Source organism: Nomascus leucogenys, chromosome 22a (assembly GCF_006542625.1).
Source record: "Nomascus leucogenys isolate Asia chromosome 22a, Asia_NLE_v1, whole genome shotgun sequence".
In the NCBI taxonomy this organism is placed as follows: domain Eukaryota; kingdom Metazoa; phylum Chordata; class Mammalia; order Primates; family Hylobatidae; genus Nomascus; species Nomascus leucogenys.
This window is the reverse complement of record NC_044402.1, coordinates 27292484-27315702: the sequence shown is the minus strand read 5'-3', so window position 1 is coordinate 27315702 and position 23219 is coordinate 27292484. Positions and strand designations below refer to the sequence as shown.

The window sequence follows — 23219 nt, the reverse complement described above, 5'->3', positions numbered from 1 at the left end:
TACATCAGTAGGATTAAATGAGGTTATTTACATACACTATAGTTGCAGGGGCCTGGTGTACAGGAAGCACTCAGTAAATGGCAGGGATTATAATACATAATAATCCCTGCCCCGCTGTCTTCTGGGTCATGTTTTTCACATTTCTTTTATGATGTTATTGTGAATAGGGATCCCACTTAAACCTTTTTTTGACACTAAGATCTAGCATATTGGCTAACAAGGAATTGCCCCTCGTTAGTATTTCTGGAGTGAATAAACAAATGATATAGCACTCTGTTGTTTACAAAGCACTTACATATTTATGGCCTCATTCAAACCTCACAGCAACCTGGTCATGTACTTACTGTCATTATTCTCAGTAGTTGGGGATATGGAAAATGAAGCTCACAGAGGCTCAGTTGGCAAAAGTCACACAGCTAGTAGGAAACTGGAAAGTCAGGCCTCAAAGCCAGGGCTTCTGTAACTAAAATGTGGACTGTATACACAATGGAATATTATTCAGCCTTAAAAAGGAAGAAAATTCTGACACATGCTACAACATGAACGAACCATGAGGACATTATGCTAAGTGGAATAGGCCAGTCATAAAAAGACAAACACTGTGTGATTCCACTTATATGGGGTACCTAGAATGGTCAAGTTCATAGACATTGAAAGTAGATTGATAGTTTTCAGGGGCCACGGGGAGGGGGTAAAGGGAATTAGTTTTAGTAGGTATAGAGTTTCAATTTTGCAAGATGGAAAGTGTGGAAGTGGACAATGATGGTGGTTGTACAACATTACAAATGTACTTAATACCACTGAACTGTACACTTAAAGATGGTTATGATGGTACATTTCATGTTATGTGTATTTTATCACAATTCAAAAAAACTGGGAAAACAAAACTAGCACCAGGGCTTCTGACTCCAAACTGAGGGCTCTTTCCCACACCCAGTATCAGCATCCCCTACAGAGCAGCTATAGTATGCCTCCTCTTCTAAGATACTTTATTTTGTATTGAATTGAAAAGTTTGCAGAACTCACCTCCACTGAAACCCTAGAAGACCCATCTGCTTCTCCTAGACCATTCATCCTATTGGCCTAAACTCTGGGAAGTCGGAGTCTTTCCAGACGGTAGGGAATTCTTTGAAAGAGGGCAGATCCTCTGTCTCAAGGAAATCGCTGGGGTCAAGTAATGCAATAATTATGATTGCCAGCCTCAGTGACTACTTCTTTTGTGCCAGACACCTTGCTAAGTGCTTTTGCATACATTAGTTCTTTATAATGCTTACATCAGTCCTACCAGGCAAGTAGACTGTCCCCATCTTACAGATGGGGAGGTTAGGGCTCGAAGAGATTGGCTAACATGCCTGAGCTCATGTGTGCAAGAGCCAGGATTGTCATCCAAGTCTACCTGACTCTAGAACCTGCCTCTTAACCTCTACGCTATCTAAGAGATGGGCAGAGAAATTGGAGATGTCTGTGTCTAGAGTGTTTTCCAACATAGGAATTGACAGATTTCTCTCTCCTCCTGTGATACACTTTTCTCTCTCCTACCAGATGATGGGACATCTCATTTAGGCCAGTTTCTGTTTTGATTTCCTGGTGTCCTCTGAGATGCAGATGTGTATTCCTTTCCCTGGTGGGTCGTGCTGCATTGTGAGAAGGACAGCATCCATTTCTTTCCCTAGGAAGTTGATATATGCATCCTGTTTCCTGGCAGTGCCTATCTGCTACGAGGACTTTCCAAAGGCCCTCACCCTGTTGTGTGGGAGACTACTGCAGGTGCCAACCTCATGGCCTAAGGCTGGGAAATGTTATTTGGCTGGAAATGCCTTTTGTTTGCAATGCTTAAACAGGTCAATAGAAGCTCAACTTGTCATTTTCAGTTTACAAGAGATGTGTCAACAAGCCAGCAGAAACAGTAATAATTTCAATAAGTTTCTTGAATGTTTACTGTGTGCCTGGCATTGTGCTGAACAACTTTATATGGATTATTTAACTTAATCCTCACAATAGTCATATCAATTAGGGACAATCAGTTCTGTTATAACACTTGTTTGAAAATGCAAATTTGTTCTAATGCAATTGATGTATTAGGGAACATTTTGAGCATAATAATTTCGCTTTTGATTATGCATGATTTTGTCCGTAAGAAACACTAGGTGAAGGCAGAAAACTGCAGCCAGCAGAAGCAAGCTGTGTAAGAACACTCAAAGTGCACACATCTCAGACTTGTACCAGCTACCATGTGTGTTATGAGTCCCACCCCACAACTGATGTTTCAACTTTGTGTCCAATTCCAGGAGATCCTCCTGCTACACTTTACAACGATTCATAAGCTTCCCACTTTCACAGACAAACTTCAGGTCTGTTAAAAGTGCCATATTTATTGTAGTACTTACGTACTTCTTAGTGATTTAACATGTATAAAACTGCTTCCTCTATTATGTGTCACTGATGAAGTTTATAGGTGTTGCATCCCAACTTCATCTTTCCAGTTAAGCTCTGTGATTTTTACTGTATGATTTTGCACAGCGAAATGACTTTTAGGATTGCATACATGCTTCTGGCAGAACTGACTTTACTACCATTATTTCTGTGTGGCAGAAGAGGACCATGAACCTAAGAAATTTGCCAAAAATATTTTAAGTGACAAGTGGCAAAGCCAGGATTCAAACCCAGGCTACCTTACTCCCATGCCTGTTCTCAAAACTTCTAAAGCATTAAAAAAAAAAAAAAAGGCTGTCTGCACTGATCTCTGATTATATCTGTAACAACCAGATTGCCTCTTCTCCCAGCTGTCAGTCAAACCCTGGTTCCTCAAGCCAGAGCCACTACAAGTATGTGAGAGCCCCTGAAGGTGTTTGAGTACAGCAGTGACCTGGCCCACAGAAATGCCTGCCTTGGTCCTTCCTCTTCCCCTCCTGTCCACTGCCTGCCCAGGCTGACTGGCACCTGATATAGCTGCTACTGATGCTCCATCCTGCAATCTGGAGTTATTAGCATCAAAGAACAAAAGCAAACAGCACCAGGGCTCTGGGGCTCAGTCCTCTACGAAGGTAGATGAATGGATCCTTATGTCGGGGATAAAGCTAACACCACCCGGCCTTTTATGGAGACAACTCTTCCTGTGTTTGAAGAGCTCAGACACTGAGAGCCAGAAAGAGCCCTAGAACGAAAGAAACAACCTCCTCGCTGCTGGAAGTTTGCTTTAGTTCTTAACTGAAAAAATTGTTTCTGTGTTTGTTCTTGGAGAAGAAGGGAAAACCTTATGCTCATCTTTCCTGGGGGCAGGAGTCAATAGGCCACTGGGGAGGTGCAGTCTTTGCCTTTTTTTTTTTTTCTTCTAATGTTATGGCTCAGTGTAATCCTTAATGGAAAGCCTGCCCTGCTATCTGAGGGCCTGAGGCAAGACTATACATGGAGGCCAGTGGCCAGCCTCCCTTCTCTCATTGCTAGCACCAGGAAGGCCCTCATGCACGTTTATGTGACGCCCCAGCCTGTAGAAGCCCACAACTCCTGCAGACAGCTTCTTCTTGGCCACTTCTTGACACTAGAGTGTACATACCAGTAGGTTGGTCTGCTTTGAGAGAACGGACCCTGGGAAGAGGCCCATCTAGATTTGGAGCTATTGGGCAAGGAATTCTGGGTACCAGAGCATATTCTATAAGGGTAGGGGCAAGTATTGCTGGCTCTAGGTGGAAACATCTATTTGACCTGTGGACTCTTCATTTCCTGGGCTGGGATGTGGCTGCAGAAGGAACAGAATGGGCCCCTCTGATAACATATAGCCCAGGGCAGGGGCTCCAGTTGCTCAGGCCTACGGCATTACTGCATTTTACCCCTTTCCTCTGTCCCTTGCAATACCTTTTTCTTACTTCCGTGAGATGCCTAATATTCTCATATCTAATTTGTAGCTCCATGGGTCAGATGGTTTCTGTCCTGGTTTGCTCTTACATTTAAAAATATAGTTTGACCCTTATCTGATGTGCTGCTGAGTCTGAGAGGTATAATCATAGTGCATCCTCTCTAGGTCTTAGTTTCCTTATCTGTAAAATAGGATGAATAATGTTTCTACCTGTTAGGGTTATAATGAAGATTAAATAAGATGATGCATATGACCTAGGGAAGGATGCCAACTCCCTTAAATCAATCTTATCTGGCTGTAAACGGTCTTTTCTTTTGCAATTTACCCCCCCTTTTTGTCTATTAGAAAAATAAATATATACATATGTATACACACATATTTGCATAGATATTTCCTCAGGCCAGTCCTGGGGCCCCGTGCTGCTTCCCCATACACAGATCCCAGCTTGTATAACTGCACACAGAGAATGCTTAATAAATATGAGTTTTGTTAGGATTAATATTGCTTTTATCCCATTTTGTCCTCACTTTCACCCTCTGATGGGCTGATACTGCCAGAATGGTAATTGACAGAAAGGGGAATCCACAGCTGGATGTCCAGGATTCAGGCTCTGGCTCCACAGGCTGTGTGACTTTTGGCCAGTTACCTAAGCTTTCTGTGCCTCAGTTTCCTTATCTGTAAAATGAGTGTGGTAATAGTTCCTACCTCATCGGGTTGTTGTGAGGCACTTAGGACAGTGCCTAGCACACAGACAACCCTCAGTCAATGTTAGCTGGTGATTTTATGACCTTCACATATGAGATGATAAGAGTATTATAAAAATCAACCCCACCCTTCCTCTTGTCACACAGAAGGAAGGCAGACAGACACAGAAGGGATGTAGCTGCAGGTGTTTCTGACTCCTTGCCTTGCTGCCTCCCTATTTCTGAGGGTCTCATCTGTACAGCTCCCTCTGCCTGTGGATGCTACTGTTAGACCAGCTGGGGTCTGTGTATGGAGGAGCAGCCTAGGGCCCCGGGACTGGCCAGAGGAAATACATAGGTAAATATGTGTGTATACATATGTGTGTATCAACTTTTAATAGACAAAAAGTGGGGGCAGATTGCAGAAGAAAAGGCAGTTGGCAAACCAGGTAAGATTGATCTAGGGGCGGTGGCGTTTTCCCCTGTGCCAGCACACTTCCTCAGCTACCTCCTGCTGTTTTATTTTCTCATACTGCTGGGCCTGTAGTTTTCCAGAGCGCCACTGCATTTAAATCTATATTCTATTTTCTCTCCTAGAAAATAGGTCAGACTCAATGCAGGGTTCACCAGGTGGGGTCCCAGAAGGTTTGACTGGGACTCGCCTACAGGAGGCTGGCTGTGCAGCCTGTCCCATGCTCCCCAGAGCGCCTCCAGAGGCATGGGGGAGTTGAAGTAGCAAGTCAGGGGAATCTTGGACTCATACCTGTCCAGATGATCTAGTACAAATGAAGGGTGAGGTGGGAGGACTACGGCGGCTGAGCTAGCTTCTGCAAGTGCAATAGTGGTGAATGATGGGTCCTTTCTTTTCCTCCCAATGGTTATGTATGAGTCTGTTCTCATGCTTCTGTGAAGGAATGCCTGAGACTGGGTAATTTATAAAGAAAAGAGGTTTGATTGACTCTCAGTTCTGCAGGGCTGGGGAGGCCTCAGGAAACTTATAATCATGGCAGGAGGGGAAGCAAACATGTCCTTCACATGGTGGCAGGAAGAAGAAGTGCTGAGCAAAAGGGGGAAAAGCTCCTTATAAAACCATCAGATCTTGTGAGAACTCATTCACTACCACAAGAACAGCATGAGTGTAACTGCCCCCATGATTAAATTATCTCCCACTGGGTCCCTCCCGTGACTTGTGGGGATTATGGGAACTACAATTCAAGATGAGATTTGGATGGGGACACAGCAAAACCATATCAGGTTAGAAGAACCAGATTCCCCAAACTGCAGAAAATTGTTTCCCTTGGACTTGAGGATGACCATGCTGAGCGTATGCACTTGTGGCTAAAGTTATTGTTGAATATGCAGTAAGTGTCCGTGGGGTTCTGAATGGAGGCAGGAATGCCCTAATTTACTTCTTCCCTGGTTGTGATGCTGAAGAGAGTGAGTGAAAGATGGAGGTGGGTTTCCAATTCTTTCTTTCCTGTTTTGTTCCTACTGTTTAGAGCATGGAGATCCTAAGGGAGGTGGCTGCAACTGGGCCAGAGCTAGTTTTCATCAGGATTACTTTTTCCCCCTGAATATTTCTTGAGTACCTGTTACCTACTGAGGACATGTGTGAATGGTAGAGCTAGGAAGGAGGGAGTAATGTGAGCCAGTCCTCGGTTTTTCTATCATAACGTAGAAATAACTAACTGAGCAGGTACAGCCTAGATCTTTCGCATTTGCTATTCCCCTGTCTGAATAGTTTTTGTCCGGTGTACATAAGAGTGTTTCTCACCTTCTTCAGGTATCAGCTCAAATACTGCTTCCTCAGAAAGACCTTCTTTAACTACCTTCTCTAAAATGGGGATACTCTGCTGGCACTTACTCTACTTTTCCTTTCTTCATGGCTCCAATCACTATTTGACATTATATATCCATTTTTATTCCCATTAAAACCCAAGAGTATTGTCTATTTCATTCACTGCTTGTATCTCCAATGTTTAAAGCAGAGTTCAGCCTATGATAGATGCTCCGTCAATATGTATTGAATGGTGAATAGATGACCTTCATTGATAAAACTTGCAGAAATACTTTTAGTATCTCCATTTGTACATGAGAAGTTTGAGGCTCAGAGAAGCTAAGGCATAGATGAAGGGGTAGAGCTAGGATTTGGTTCTAGGTCATCTTAATCCCCTTATTAAGAAAAGCTGTTTTCTTCTATGCTCCACGTATTTTTAGGTAAGCTGTCTTCACATGGTAACAAAAATGGAATATGGCAGCTCTAGAGAAATGAAAGCACCCCATATCCTGATAATTCCAGTAAAATTCTCTGGGGAGACTGTCATTGGTTGGGCTTGGGTCACATGTCTGTTCCTGAGCCAATTATTGGAGATAGAATATTCTCAAGACCTGGACTGAGTCACATGACTACTACCCTTGGAGCTCAAGTGGGAGTGGGGGTCACCTCTAGCAAACCATGTGGGCTAAGGCTGGGAAGGGGGGGTTCCCTGGAAAACAGCTGAGGATTGGTACAAGAAGAAGAGGAAAGGGATGCTGGATAGGCAGATAGACACTACTAAGGTTTTGATCATTACCTGCTAGCCATTCCCCTCCTTCGTCTACCTCTTGCCTTTGCCATTTCATTCTGTCAGTCAGAATTGAGTCCAGAGATTCAGGTCACTCACCGATTCTTGGGCCAGGGGCCAGGTGATAATGTGTCTCTATTCCTAAAGTTGGAATAATACTCAGACCTGCCTCCAGGTCAGCGCCACAGCTAGGAACTGAGCTTGGACCTTGATCCCCAGCCAGAAGGTTTTGTTCATTTGTTTGTTTTTGGTGGGATTGTTGCCCCTCTTTGACAAGAATAGGTGCAGTATTTTTACATACAGGACTAGAACTATGCCAAATTGAGACTTGAGGAGGGAAAGCAAAAGAAATAAGGATGGAATTTGTTTTGATCCTTGCTTCTGTTCGCCCCCTCACTTCACACTGAGGAATGGGGTGGGAAAGAACCAGAGGGAGGGGAGATCGGGAGCAGATGTCCTTATTCATAAGTAGAAAAGTGGAACCAAAATCACTGGCTTCATTCCTGTGATCTCTTGGTGTTTCCAGTCAGCCATCTGGTCAATATTTTTTGATATTTCCATCTGTGGTAATTCAAAGTGATAACAATCAGAGTCACTAACGTTTATGTAGCATTGTACTTAGTTCAGTGCTTTACAAGCATTTAATCTCACTTAATTCTCATAACACCCCCATGAGGGAGGCTCTGATATCATTCTCATTTTATAGCCAAGGAAGATGACTCTTAGAAGTTTAATGATGGGTCCAAGGCCACAGAGAGGCTGGGATTTGAACCCAGATCTGTCTGTCTCTGAAGTTTAAGATTGTAACCACATCCCCAAATGGGCAAGTAACCAGTATCAAAAAACCTTTGGAGTTCCAAGGAATTCTGTCTCCCTGTGACTTGGTGTCCCCAAAGAGCCTATTTGTATGAACAATGGTGTTGACATTCTTCTGCCACAGAACTTGGCCACATGTAAATAGTTTGATATCCTGTTTAATTAAGGGGTATTTTAACATCTATTCTAGGCAATCCATCAATAACAACACTTTTTCCCTTTCCACCTCTTCTCTTCTTCCTGCCATTCATCGCTAAATCTAACACACTAGAAAACCTGAAGGGGGGGGGTGGGACTGAGGCATGATTCAGAGCTTTCTAGAAGTTTCTTTGGGCAGATACAGCTTCTAGGGGAGGCAGGGTGGGGGCTAGAGAAGTGCTCAGCTGTTGCTATGGATATGTTTATTCTGGGGCACAGCTTAGTTGGTCAGCACCTGGATTTTCCTGGGGCAAGGGCCCTAAGGACACACTGGAGCTTTACAAATCTGATTGCAGGTGTTTCATTATTGGTTGGCATGAAGAACATTACCCATCCTGTTCAGGCAGAAAATTAGAGGCACAGAGAATAAACCATGACCCACTCGTAGGGCAGGTGGGAGACGCTCACCCAGCTTCCCTATGGCTTCAGCATGATCACTTTAATCTGCAAACCAAATTCAGGTCCTGTATGCTCTTGAGGGACCTAGGCTTCAGTTGAATGAATGATGGACTGGGTGGGATGCAAGAGATCTAGGATATTTTCTAGTCTCTGCCCCTGAAGTAGCTGTGTGACCTTATACAAGTCTCTCTACTTTTTCATCCTCCATCTTAACAAAAAAGAACTAAACTAGGTACTTAGTGTCTATGGCTACTCCAGATCCACCATTCAGTGATTCTAAGTGAGCTATCCAAGATTGCCAGGTTGGTCATTGGTTTCCTGAAGCAGCTCCTTGTTCCTTCTCCTCTGCTGTGGTATATCCTCTCAGGTTGGGTCTAGGGGTTTTAACAGTGCCTTGGGTTGCTCTGGGTTGTGCTTCCCCAGCCCGATTCTATTTCACATCTGAGGGAAGGAGGAGGAGATTATGTTGTTCATGGGGCTGATAGGAGTGAACCGTTCTTCATTTTCTGAAAGTTCATTGGCTTAATTCAAATGTCAGCCTATCTAGGGTTGGGTGTTTATTCGTAGTTGTCAAAAGTGATTTCAAATGGCAATTTCTGTCATTAGTGTTGGGGTGAAAAGCAAGGAAAAAATTAAAGTAGGAGGCAGGATTTCAATTTGTTTGATGAATGATCTACTCACACACAATCTCATGCACACACACTGCTGTCTGTGATGAAGTGTGGTCACTGGGTATACTGGGGAGGCGGGGAATTGTAAATACTTTGTGACCTTATGTCCTTCAGTCCTATGTGGTGAATAAATCTGTAACTTGCTCTTAATTCTTATGCCTCTTTTGCTTTGTTTCTCAAGGGAATGGTTCGTTTTTACTTTTTCTCTCTGCTGGGAAACCTTGCTTGACTTCATGTCCAGTGTTTGGTATCCGAAGAGGAGGAGGAGGAGGATTTGCTTTGGTGTCAGTGTGCAGAAATCAACCAGAATATTTTAACCAATATTCTTGCAGGATTCCAGTCTGCTTGGCTCTTTGAAGCCTTATCTGATTCCAGGATGATGTCTTTCCGGACAGATGTGAAGCTTACCTCTCTTGCTACATGCAAAGTGAAAAGGGAGCTTGGCCCCTCGGCTTGCATGGGTGGTTTTTGGGTGAAGGTAGAACTAAGTGCTCAGAAGCTGAGTACCTCTGGGGCTTGCATGAACTTGATAGTCATGCAAGGGCACATTGCATTGTGTGTGTGTGTGCTGCTAACACTCTTCTTCCTTTTTCTCCCCTTTTCTCTTCTCTCTCCCTTTCCCTCCCTTTGAAAATGCTGCCACAGATGTCAGTCAAGATCCAGGTGAGTCTTTGTGTTTGCACAGCTGCTGTGGGAATTTCCCCTCTGCTAGATTGTGCATGGTTTGAGTCTGAGTGAGACTTTTATAGAGACAAAATTCTGAGTATATTGCATTTTCACTGATCTAGGTTTAGAAGAAGAAATGCTTCGAATTAATGGATTTGTATTGGTTTTGAAGAACCATTTTAAAGCCAAAGGAATATGGTTCTCATACTTAATATAATCACTTCCTTCTCATTAGTATTTCTGGGTGATTCAGAAAATGAACATTTTTGGGAAAGTATTTGTAAAGATGTTCTTAGATATGTATTCTCCAGTTTAATGAACAACGTTTGCTTTGTCTTTCACACATCTGCTTATCTTCTCTAGCTTCATGTGGTTGAAAGCAGAAGATATGACACACGTAGCATGGAAAATATGATGTGGGTGAAAGGAGGTTTCTTTCTTTTTATTCTAAGAAATGTCTTTTTCACAATGAAATCAGCAATATTTATTGTTTTTCCTGGTTATGTAAATAATACATGCTCACTGTGGAAAAAAAAGTGGGATGGTTTGAATAAATGGTTTTTGTCAATGGAAAAATTAAAGAACCACCTTTATAATAATTATGCATTTCTCTTTTTAAAGTGTGTCTTCATCCAGAGTCCTGGTTTTAAGCATTGCCTGTGTATGGACAAATATATATGCACACACACATACATAGAATCATGTGAACTGATGCAGGCATTTATGGATAAGTGTCAGATGACTTAGAACGGTTTGGAGAGTATTCTGAACTGGCTAGAACTTTGAGTTAAAAAGAATAATTAACTTGGCCAAATAGGAAGGGAGCATCATCCCAGGTGTTTTCACATTTTCTTGTTTAGTCCTTTTAACATTTAATTTTTATAGCATTAATGCAAGAAAAGTATCATTATATTCATTTTAATGTACAGGAAATTTAGGGCCTGTTAGGTTAAGCAATTTTGCCCGTGGTCATAGAGCTTGTCAGTGGTGTAGCACTGGGATTTGAACTTCTGACTCTCCATTGGAACATGCTGGGACCCGTAAGTGAAAATTCTCAGTGATTAAAGATTTTGTAAGTATTTCCTAATGAGACTATTGCTTATTTGTTTGTTTTTGCTTAGAGATAATGTGACATTTTCTTTATTAGCAGCCTTCTTTCCAAATGAATTTATCTTTTTATTGTTCTTAAATATCTAAAATAATCAACCAGACTTAAGTAGTGTTCTTCTGATTATTGTTCTGTGTGGGCTCTTACACAACATAAAAGTAGAATACACTTATTCTACTTAATGCGGAGAGTTTCTCTCCATTTTTTCCTGCCTGCTCCCTACCTTTGAAAATAATTGGTGTTTGAACCAAAGCCCAGGACAGCATTTCCTAGGAAGATGCCATTAAGTTTATTATTTCTATTTAATAATATTTTAGTTCAATCACTCACTCAACAAATATTTATGTTCCAGGAACTGTTCTAGGCCATGGGCACAGAACAGTGAACAAAACAGAAGACATTCATGCCCTCATGGACCTTTTATTTTAGACAGAGGCAGACGATCTAAAATGTACACGCAGACACACACATATCTATGTATATATACATATACTTTATATGCATACATATATACACACGTATATGCATGTTATGTATATATTACATATATATAGTATCGGGGGTAGGTGGGAAGTGCTGTGGAGAAAATTGAAGCAGGATAGAGGAGAAGTCCCTAATTTACAATAGGTAGTCAGGGAAGTACCCTCTGATAAGATGATATTTGCTGGGAAACCTCAAGGAAGCGAGAGAATAAGTCCAACACCTCGTTTTGTTTGTAAAGTGCCACGTGGCGGCTTCTCTTTCTTGTTCCCAGCAGAGAAGTGACCAGGGGTCACCACATAGAGCTGGGCCCTGCATAGGGTCTCCCAGCCAAGGGGGTGAATGGGGGTATGAATCCAGCCTGTGTTCCTCTTGCCAAGCTTGTGCCCATGAGGCTGCCTCTGACCAAAGGGGCATCTTTTTCTAATGCTCACACAGGCGCCATATTGGTCCTGGGTGAGATAACGTGGTGGAGTGAAACGCAGTGGACCCATAGGCCTTCTGCCATCCTTTCAAAGGGGTAGAGGTCTGTGAGTCACCCTTCCTCAGATAACAGCAACTATGACCAGCCTGACCCACACCATTTCAATTTCATGGCTGTTGTCTCATTTTGTTCTCTTATCTCTCTGAGGTGTGTAGCCTGAGCATCATTTCAGTGCTGAGGAAGTTGGGGCCCAGGGAAGTTAAACGATGTGTGATGGTCACCCAGCTCTTGAGTGGCAGGGCCAAGAGGGGATTGCGGCCTAATTTCAGATCTTGTGCTCTTCATTCTGTCCTTGAAGTGTCAAAGGCTGATTACCAATCTTGTTGCCCCACCAACCCCTTGCTTTCTTGTGGTTTCTGAGCCTGAAGCAAATCACTGGTTTGGACCCTTCCCTTGTGGCCCTGGACATGGCAGGAGGTGGCCTGAGCGTGCCCAGCCCTGGCCGAGGTCAGTGGGGGCCTCCTGCCTCTCTGAGCCCCTGGCCAGGCATTCTGGAGCCAGCAGTGCTGTGGTTCTGAAACAAGAAGCCTTCAGCGGTTCTCTGACTCTTTTTTCCTTCCCCTCAGGAAGTCAAGTTGGGGATTTTATGAGCTAATGTAACTATTTACCCAGAGGCCGCTGGAAGACTATAAAGGGACGATTGATTAATTGATTAATTTTACATGTGGAGGAGATGAGTTAGAAGTAACCCTACTGTAAAGCAGTCTGAGATGGGGCCTGGTGGGCAACACCTTTCCCAAGGTCCCAGAGACAGGCTAGGGACTTGGAGCAAGAGCCCAGGGCACCCAGGAAAAAGGGGCAGGCACATTTTCTTCCACGTCATGGGGTGAAATCCACATTCCCTCCTTGTAGCCTTTGGGGAGGAGGTTCAAAATAATAACTAGTAACAATAAGCACTTGACAGGTGCTGAAGAGGGCCCGGGAGCCCAGCTCTGACATTCTCTTAACCCTCCATGTCAGCCCCTCCAGGTTGGTGTTACCATCCTCAGCACAGAGGGAGAAAAGCTGCTGCAGGGAGCTTCAGTAACTTGCCCAGGTCACCTCCTGCTAGTGACTAGGCCAGGATCCCGGATCTGTCTGCCTCCAAAGCTTGTGCTCTTGTTCTTCCAGACCCTGCCTTTCACGTGACAGAGCTGTGGGCCAGGCTGTGTCCTATTTGTGTCTGCGTTCCCAGCTCTTTGCACAGCACATGGCACAGAGCTTAACCTCAAAAATCTCTGTTGAACAAGAATTATGGCCACAAGCTCATGGGGAGTTTTGAGTTTGTAGGGTTCTAAGACATGGTGGAGCTTAAAGGGTATCCTGACCAAGGAGTGCAAACTGAGGCCCAAGAAGGGAAGGGACCTATCCAACGCCATGTTACCCATTTGTGGCCTGGCAGGGACCCCAGTCAGGTCCCTTATCCCATGCTTTTGTACACTGGGATTTGTCACTGGTCTTCCTGGGCTGCTTGTAGGGCAGAGGTGGGCATCTCTGCCCTGCCTTTAACCCTCCCCTGCCTTTCGCCTGTTCTAGAACTCTCTGGAAGCCATTTGAAGATGAGGAAGAGGGAAGAGTAGTGGGTTAGAGCACAGGGAACAATTCTGGGACCTCTGGGTGTGAGACCCTTCTTCTTACCTCCCCCAGTGCTTCCCCCTCCTGCCTGGAGGGGCTGTTTGTGGTGCTCCAATGACAGCCTCTCTCCTCAGAAGGGATAATTTCTCAGGCTCTGCCTGCTGATTAGACCTGGAATTTAAATGAATAACTGTGACCTTGTGGAAGTGCCCTAGTTATTCAGAGGCCCGATGAGGAAATAGGCCTCCTGCTTCCGTCCATCAGAGCCCTGGCAGGCACGGCGGGAGGGGCTTCTGTCTGCTGGGCCCCCAGGAGGCCTCCGTCTGCTGTTGCCAAAGGAACAGACGCCTTTGCTGGAGCCTTCCCCTACCCGCTCTTGATCTCCGCCCCGTATTGTGTTCCTCCTCCATTGTAAGTCATCTCAGGCTGTCCTTGGGGAGGGGACCTGATTATGTGTCCTGGGCCTTGCCCTGTCTCCAGGGAGCCACACAGTCCAGCCTGAACCCAAAGCTTGGAGGCAGCTCGAGTCTGACTTGTGTTTGTGGACACAGAGGGGATGCGCTTGAAGCTTGTTGCTCACAGGGCGACCTGCAGGACCGACCAGCAGATTCTCAGGCCTGCTGAATCAGAATCTGCATTTTATCAGGACCTCTAGGTGTATGCTCATTAAAGTTTGAGCCACACTGAGCTCAAATTCCCACTCTCTCCTCCCATTTGGGACCAACAGGGCTGTCTTTACTGAGAAGTTACAGTTCACCTCGCTAAAGCCCTCGTCTTCCTCTCTTGTGCTGGGCACAGAATGAGATATCTGATCTGGTTGTGGGGAGGAAGAAGGAGAATGAGATTAGGGAAGGGAACGAGAATGAACACTTACTGACCACTTAGTCTGCGCTGGTCACTGTTCAGGCACGCTCTGTCTGACATGTTACACCTTTCATGTAGATGTAAGGCAAGATAGCATAGGTTGGAGCAGGAGTTGGCAAACTATAGCTTGAGGGTCAAATCCAGCTTGCAGCCTGGTTTTGTATGGCTTGAAAGCTAAGAATGTGTTTTACATTTTTAAATGGCTGGGAACAGTCAAAAGATGAACAATTTGTAAGACAAAAATTTTATGAAATTTGAATTTCAATGCTCGTAAAGTTCTTTTGGAACATAGCCACACCTATTCCTTTATTCCTTTATGCATTGTCTCTGGCTAACTTTTTTTTTTTTTTTTTTTTTGAGATGGAGTTTCACTCTTGTCACCCAGGCTGGCATGTAATGGTGCAATCTCGGCTCACTGCAACCTCTGCCTCCCGGGTTCAAGCAATTCTTCTGCCTCAGCCTCTCGAGTAGTGAGGATTACAGGTGTGTGCCACCACGACCAGCAAATTTTTGTATTTTTAGTAGAGATGGGGTTCCACCATGTTGGCCAGGCTGGTCTCGAACTCCTGACCACCTGTGATCCACCTGCCTCAGCCTCCCCAAGTGCTGGGATTACAGGTGTGAGCCACCTCGCCTGGCCTGTCTTCGGCTACTTTTGAGCTGCACAGGCAGAGTTTCATCTTTGTGATAGAACCTCACAGTCTCTAAAGTGTTTACGATCTGGCTTCTTATTAAACAAAAGTTTGCCACCTCTGTCTCTGTCATGGCACTGTGACCTATTCAAGTTACTTTACCTTTGTGGGGGTTCCACTTCTTTCATCTGCAAAATGGGGACAATAAGAGAACCTACCTCATGGAGTTGTTTTGAGCTTGTGTTAGAACAGTGCCTGGCACATAGTTAGCCATATATAAAATAGCTATTATTATAAATGTGAAAGGAAAATAAATCCTGGGGCTCCCAAATCACTAAAGGGAAGAGTCAAGCTGGGAACTGCTTAGGGGAAACCTGCCTCCTATTCAAAGTCACCCCGCTGCTCGCTGAGATAGATGCATATCTGATTGCCTCCACTGGAAAGGCTAATCAGAAACTCAAAAGAATGCAACCCTTCATCTCTCACCTATCTGTGACTTGGAAGCCCTCTCCTCGCTTCTTGCCTTTGCTTCAGGTTGTCCCGCCTTTCCAGACCTAACCAATGTACTTCTTACATACATTGATTGATATCTCATGTCTCCTTAAAATATATAAAACTAAGTTGTGCCTGAACCTCCTTGGGCATGTGTCAGCAGGACTTTCTGAGGCTGTGTCAGAGTGGGTCCTCAACTTTGGCAAAATAAACTTTCTAAATTAACTGAGACCTCAGATTTTCGCGGTTCACATAAGTTATCCATTTGATCCTTTAAGCACATGTTTCCATTTTATAGATGAAAATACTTTGGCTCAGAAAGGTTTTTTTAAAAACGGAAAATCAACCCACTGTTGTAGCTGTGTCTTGGTCTCCCTAATTGTCTTGAGGCATGCTCCTGCGCAGTGCTGTAGAACCTCCCCAAACACACCTGCTGTTCTCTCCTGTCGCGTATTCTCTCCCATCTGTCCTGCCCTTTGTGCTTCCAATCAAGAGGTCCCTCAAACTTAGATCCCAGCCATTGTTCTCAAGTGGGGCTTAGGAACCAGTAAAAAGGGGCAAAGGGGACCAATATTTTGTAGAGAACCCGCAGTTCTCTACCAGGCACCTACCACTTCACCGATGAAGAACCTTGAGCTCGAATACCTTGCATCCTTTGCCCAAGGTCAGAAGCAGGTATGGTAAGTTTCAGAATGTAAATGCAGGTCTGGAATTCTGCTTGGTAGTTCTGCCACTTTTCCCAGGAGGTGTACGCCCTTGGGCAAGTCATGTAACCTCTCTGGGCAATAGGCTTCTTTTCTTTAACCTGATAGATTAGAATCAGGTGACCTTTCAGGCTTCTTTGATTCTGAGGCTGTATGCTTAGACCATCTGACTGAGATACCTTGGGGAATAGCAACCAGGAGAATGCCTTCTCCATTACCAAAGACTTAAACCTCCTAACTCTAGTAGTACCTATGAGATATTTTGTTTTTTCTTTGCTATTCTTTAGGGCAATATTCCTACTTGCTTTCCTTCCTTATTACCTTATGATAAAAAACATTTGAAATTGTTGAGCTTGTATTTTAAGCCAGGCATGGAAATATTAAGTATTACATGCCTCATCTAATGCTTTTGACATCCCTAGGAGGTAAATTGCTATTTGGCCCATTTCACCCATGAACAAATTGAGGCTCAGGTACAATAAGTACCTCACTGATACAACCCAGTAAAAAGTAGTGGAACAGAATGCAAACCCTGGTAGGTGCGGCCCAGGAGACATCTCCTAGGGAGTTCCACTAGAGTGTACACTTCACAAAGGTACACTGCTGTTTACAACTGTGCCCTCTTAGCCTAGAACACTGCCAAAACATTGCAGGCACAGAAAAACACTTCCTGAATGAATCAACAGTGCTTAGGACTCAGCTCTTTGTTTTATCCCACATCCCGCTGAAAGAAAGTCCGCTTTTTATTGGGGTTCACCCTGAGACAGAAGGTAATTGAATGAATCTTTATTCAGTGCCCATCTTGGGCTTGGCTCAGTGGGAGATGGAGGCTGCAGGGAAATCTACCTCCAATGCATGTAATTAGATTGGAAGGGGGCCCTCAGCTAGGCTAACAGTGCTCAATTCCCAGCCAATTGCCTGGCTGGGGCCCAGGAAGACCCCCTGGCTCCTGTAGCTGTTCTCGATGAGTAAGTGTGTGAGTAAGGAGCTGCTTCTCAACCTGCCTCCAGCTTTGGCTCACTCAGGGATGCAGATCACTGGGCCTTGGTGCTTTTTTCTAGAGCTGTTAGAAATCCCTCCTTTATTGTCTTAGACAGGCAGACCCACCGGGGTATTGGTTATGGTCACATTTCATTTCCCAGTTCTGGAGGGCAAGGCCAGAGCTTTAGCTGGAAAAATCATTCGTTATATCCTGCCCCTGCCCCTGCCAAATGGGTGGAGGTGTTTATTTGTTGCTCCAGTGTTGAGGGCAGCAGTGGCATTTAGAAGGAAGGGGTAATGAATGCTAAATGTGCTGTGATATGCAGGAGAGCCTCATTCAAAGATTTGTGCTGCTCAAAATGTCATTGATGAGGCCATTGAGAGACTATTCTAGACCAGTTCCCTCCCTGTCCAGGAGGGGGAAATGAGGCAACAGACCTCCCACGCGACTCAGCTAAGCCACACAGCTAGTTTGGGACAGGCTTGGAGATCCTCCCAGTCTGCAGACCTGCCTAGGGAGGTCTGGTAAGGACGAGGCTAAGCTTGTCAGTTTGCTGGGCTAGGCCTCAGGAGGGGTGAGGAGGTAGAATGCAGCTGAGAGTCCAGGGCAGTGGGTTCCTTTATGGGGTAGCTTAGCTGACTGTGACCATGTAGGGAGGCATCTGAGGATGCACTGGGCAGGTGGTCCGCTAATGCTGCCAGCTTATTAGAGAAATGGTGTTGGCAAGAGATGGAGGGCAGGGCAGAGAGAGGACCTAGATAGACCAGTCCCCTAAATAATGGCAGCAATAACTACATGCTTTTGAGCCCTTCCTGTGTGCTAGGAACTGTGCTAAGTGTATTCCATATAGGTTACATGTGATTGTCACAGTGATTCTGAAAGGATGTTTTACAGATGAGAGGCAGGAAATTTTACAGGTATTTTTCAGATGAGAGGCAGAAGGAAGTGCAAAGTTAACTTGCTCAGAAGTCCCACCATTAGTGAGAGGTGGAGCTGGAATTTGAATCCAGGCTTTGGATTATTGAGAGCACTGGTTTGCAAACTCTGGTATGCATCAGAATCACTTGGAGAGCTAATGAATGAGATCCAGGCTCACTAAACTAAGATAGTTCTCCCAGGTGGTTCTAATACAACCAAAGTTTGAGAATCACTGTTTTAAAATAAAGTCATCTTGAAGATGAAGGGACCTGAAAGCTTCACTCTTCACCACAATTTTATACTCCCACATATATCATGAGTAGTGTGGGAGATTGTGAAGAGGAGGTAGAAGGGAAGATGGGATGATGATCTTCCTTTGAGTTCCCCATGGCTTTTAGGCCGTAGGTCTAGTAAAGCCATCATGATGATACACCATAGTCAGCTGTGTATTTTCTGGCCCCCTTATCTGCTACCGTGGGCACTTGAAGGACAGCAGTGTCTTACTCTTTGAGAACAGAGATTTATCCATGCCTGTATCCCCACTACCTGCCACATTGTAGGTGCTCATAAACCTGTGGTTAGAATCAGCATTTCAAGGAAGGAAGAGGCCCAATAGATTGTCAAGGCTCTCTGTGCACCTAATTTTTGAATCTCTTCTGTAAGAGTTAATTCAGACTTGGCTTGGACCCCTTCAGAGATGAGCAACTCATTGCTCCTTTAGCTTTTCCATTCCATTCCAACAGCACCGAATGTTTGAAAGCTCTTTCTTATCCCTGGTTGCTATTGCCTCCACCACCTGTATGGCTTCCAGCCCTTGGAGACACATAGAATAGCTCTAATTACACTCCTAGTGTTTGAAGACAGGGCTTTTGTCTTTAAGGATCTTCTTTTCTAAAGGCTAAAACATCTCCAGTTTTTTTTTAAGCATTCTCCTACAAGGGGTTTTAATTCTTTCTTCCAGGTCATTGTTCTCTGAAAAATGACATTTTATTTTTTGCATCCTTTCCAAAGAAGGATGCCCACACCACATACAGTATTATGAGTATGATTGGAATCAGTTCAGTTCATTATAGAGTGGTCTCAGGACTCCCTTTTTTTTTTTTTTTTTTTTGAGATGGAGTCTCGCTCTTTCGCCCAGGCTGGAGTGCAGTGGTGCAGTCTCGGCTCACTGCAACCTCTGCCTCCCGAGTTCAAGCGATTCTCCTGCCTCAGCCTCCTGAGTAGCCACTGTTCATGCCAAATGTGCTTGTTTTTTTTTTTTTTTTTTTTTTTTTCCCGTCATGCATGTACAACTTTAAAAACGCTCGATGGGGACCAGGCATGGTGGCTCACACCTGTAATCCCAGCACTTTGGGAGGCCGAGGTGGGCAGATCACAAGGTCAAGAGATCAAGACTATCCTGGCCAACATGGTGAAACCCTGTCTCTACTAAAAATACAGAAATTAGCTGGGCGTGGTGGCGGATGCCTGTAATCCCAGCTACTGGGGAGGCTGGGGCAGGAGAATCACTTGAACCTGGGAGGCAGAGGTTGCAGTGAGCTGAGATTGTGCCACTGCACTCTAGCCTGGTGACAGAGCGAGACTCCATCTCAAAAAGAAACAAAACAAAACAAAACAAAACAAAACTGCTCAATGGTAGCTCTCATGCTCTTACATGAGTTTTTTTACAAAGTTAGCTGCACATAGTAGTTCCTTGAGCTGTTCTGCATGTTGACATGTTTTGGGTCCCTCATGATCCTAGGTATTCTCCTTTGGAATTAATACTCCACTTGACTAATGCTTCCCCTAATGTATGGCAACATACACTGAACCAAAACCTTATGTCTGGTACAGACAATGCTGAGAAAAGGCGAGACTTTTGAACATTTTTATTCTGGTGGGTAGAGGATTGCACTTAAGTGCCAAAATTTATATTTAGTCCTTAAAATTAAATTTCACTTTTGCCTATTCTCATCCTTTTGGGCCCTAATTCTTATATCTAACAAATTAGGTACTTTCAGGTTGAGGTCATCACAACATCCAGACAGCATGTCATGAATGTCTTCAGACACATCATTGATCTAAATGTGGAGCAGGCCTAGGCTCTGCTGTAAGGAACTAGCGAACCCTGGGCAGAAAAAGTAGATTCAGGTTCACAGTGAAGGTCGGGGAATTACTCAAGGAAGGGCTGGTCTGAGACAAAATTATGGATTTTGCCTGTAATTGCAGCTAGTCAGGAGGCTGAGGTGGGAGGTTCGCTTGAGCCCAGGAGTTTGAGGCTGCAGTGATCCACGATTCACGATTGTGCCACTGCACTCTAGCCTGGGCAACAGAGTGAGACCTTGTCTCAAAAAAAAAAAACAAAAAAAAAGGTTGGGGGGAACTTAGGTAGAAGGTTTCTTCTGACCCTTCCCCTTTCCTGTACGCATTCTTCTCAATCCCACCCTGTCCCCTGTGCCCTCCCTCCTGCCCATGGTGGCAGACTTCTTCAGTCTGCATGTCTCTTGACTTTCTCTATTCAAAAGCTCCTGTGCATGCCCCTGTCTTGGATGAGAGACCTATAACCTGGCTGGCCTGATGATCTCATACGTGACAGTATCCATGACTGAGGAGTCTGAGTGTATCTCATGTTTAAATTTGCATTTTAAAGAGGGAAGTGGCTTTATGCCACTAGATAACTTGGGGAAGGAAGAACTTCATGTTTTAGTAGATTCTGTGGATGAGGATTGAGGAAAGGGAGAAGATAGCCATTTAAAAGGGCTTCCCAGGGCCCTTTAAACCATGCTGAGCCAGGGCCATAAATGAAGCTGATGTCTAGGCACTATTTTCTGCTTCTGGATTCTCTGAAATATGTCTCCTTTCTTCTCCATTGGCACTGAACTAGAGGGGGTAACTGGTGTCATGGTTACCATCACAGGCTGGAAAGTCCATCTGCTGGTGCAGAGTCCTCACTTCACCCCTCACTAAGGTAGTGTGACTTTAGCTCTCAGCCTCGGTTTTCTCACGTGTAAAATTAATGGTATAGCAATGTCTTTCCCATAGAGCTGTATTTAATGAGATAACACATAGCCATGTCTCGTCTGTGATAAACAACCAACAGATATTAGCTGTTATTGTAATTCTCTTTACCAAGTTAACTGAATTCCTTCTCTTTAGTGCTTAAAATGATAAGATGTGTATTTCAACTGGAAGATGAAATTCTTCCTTTCCCAGGTCATTTTTGGGAGGGTTATCAAGCCACTTTCCTCTTTAAAATGCAAATTGAACAACATGAGATTTTTTTTCCCTTTCTCTCTTTTCCAAATTCCTGGTCACCCTACAGACACTTTTGGCTTCTGTAAATTCAGGGGCCCACCCTCTTCCCCCTTCAATATCTCCTGAGTTCTTCCAGAAACATTAGGTGAATGTTTCTATGACCTTCTGATTTTATGTAATTACTCTTTTAAAAAGTCCTTGTGGCTTCATAAGAATTCATCGTTGGCACTTGGCACTTGCAGCAATTAGTGACATTTAATTTCTCTACTTCACTATGAAAAAAAGAGATGATATATGTGGATTTTTTACTGAGATAAAAGTTACTCTGAAAGCGAGTGAAATAAAAGTCTTGGCAGAGATAACTTTTTTTTTCTTCTTTGCTGAATCTTTTTCTTTTTTTCTCCCCTTGTGAGTGACTTCCTTCCTTCTCTGAAATGCTTTTGCCAATTACCTGGCCAGGGTGAAGGAAAGAAGGATGGATTTGAAAACCGTCTGAGGTGGGTGGGATATTATAGATTTAAGGGGGAGACAATATTAACTTAAATGATGGAGGCCTTCAACTTCTGGCCTGGTTCCTGAACATTACATCTTCCTCTTGCCTGTTTCAGTAAATGGTTTCTATTCTCTGTATTAGTCATTCTCATGACAGATTTCATGATGGCCACAGCCGCTTACAAATGACTTTGCTTTCATAGCCATTTCCATTTTCCCGAGCTGCAAAAGCAGCTATAGCTATCTCCATGGGGATTTTCCCAAAGGGTGTAACATAGTTTAGAGGGCCTTACGTGTACTTTGCATATAATTTACATATGATTTGCAGTCTATTCTAAGGCAATTTCAACTTTGTATGTCTTATCTCCTGGTGATCTTTTTCTCTTCTTATTCCTCTATGTACCCCGAGAACCTGTGTGCCACAGATAGGCAGGTACAGGAAGGGTGGAATATATTAATAGGACTAGAAAGAGGGAGGTGGAAGGGTTAAAAGTATCAGACATCCTGTTGGGATCCAGCTGGAGTAGCACATTTTCCAGGGTGTGACATCAAACAGGAGACACTTCCGTTGCTTTCTTATATTTTTGTAATTATTTTTTAAAAAAGGAATTGTAGTTCCATAAGAATTTGACATTGGCAATTCCTAATTTCCTTAGGTGAACTTTAATGGTGCTGCATTTTGAGTCATAGTTGAAGATCTGTTCAAAGCCAGAACCAATGGTGAGACTGTTTTGGAAAGGTGTGGTCCCCTCTGCTTCCATGAGCCCCCGTTTTAGCCTGTGCCTTTTCTTTTGGCAGCCCTGGAATATCAAGCCCAGAATAAATGCCAAACTCCAAAATCAGCCAGGGTGCTGGTCCTAGGGCTGTGTGGCCTGGGAGATTGCTGCTGATGGGCAGGCATTTTGACCCCCTGTTTCTGAGGTCGACTAGAAGGTCCATCTTCATTTTTACCCCTTCCTCATCTACGACATAGAGAATGCATACCTAGCACAGACTCTGTTTCCTTTCTTGCTAATTATATCCTACTCAGTTAAGATTTTTTGAGCATTATTTTCTATAATTTATGTTGGAAAGCCATATAGTTCCTTTTCCTTTTTTTAAATGTAAAATTATTTCAACATTTATATCTTAATGTTGAATATACTTGGAAAAAAAGAACCTCCAGGATATCTTAATATTTCCCCACTCCTCCCAGGTTAAGACTCAGGGCTCCAACCCCTTTTCCTTTGAGGTGTCATTCACTGACATAGGTGCTGACCCTCTTATCTATGAATGGGGTTGTGAGAAGCCCTTATATTAATATTTGTCCTGACTCTCTCTCAGACTGTAGTCTTACATTGTTAAGGGCACACTGGATCTTTTGCTTGACTGATTCCTCCTTTCAGCTCTTTATGTGTCAAACAGAACTTATTGTCCCCACCACCT

General features: G+C 44.0%; 1 protein-coding gene across 29 annotated transcripts in view; it reads left to right on the top strand.

Moving 5' to 3' along the window:
* NRXN3 (neurexin 3) overlaps nt 1-23219 on the top strand; it is a 1697203-nt gene that overhangs the window by 96922 nt on the left and 1577062 nt on the right. For all 29 annotated transcript variants that reach the window (XM_030804215.1, XM_030804199.1, XM_030804204.1 and 26 more), the window contains exon 3: nt 9830-9847. In XM_030804215.1, coding sequence (XP_030660075.1) covers nt 9830-9847 — 18 coding nt within the window. The remainder of the gene's footprint in view (nt 1-9829; nt 9848-23219) is intronic.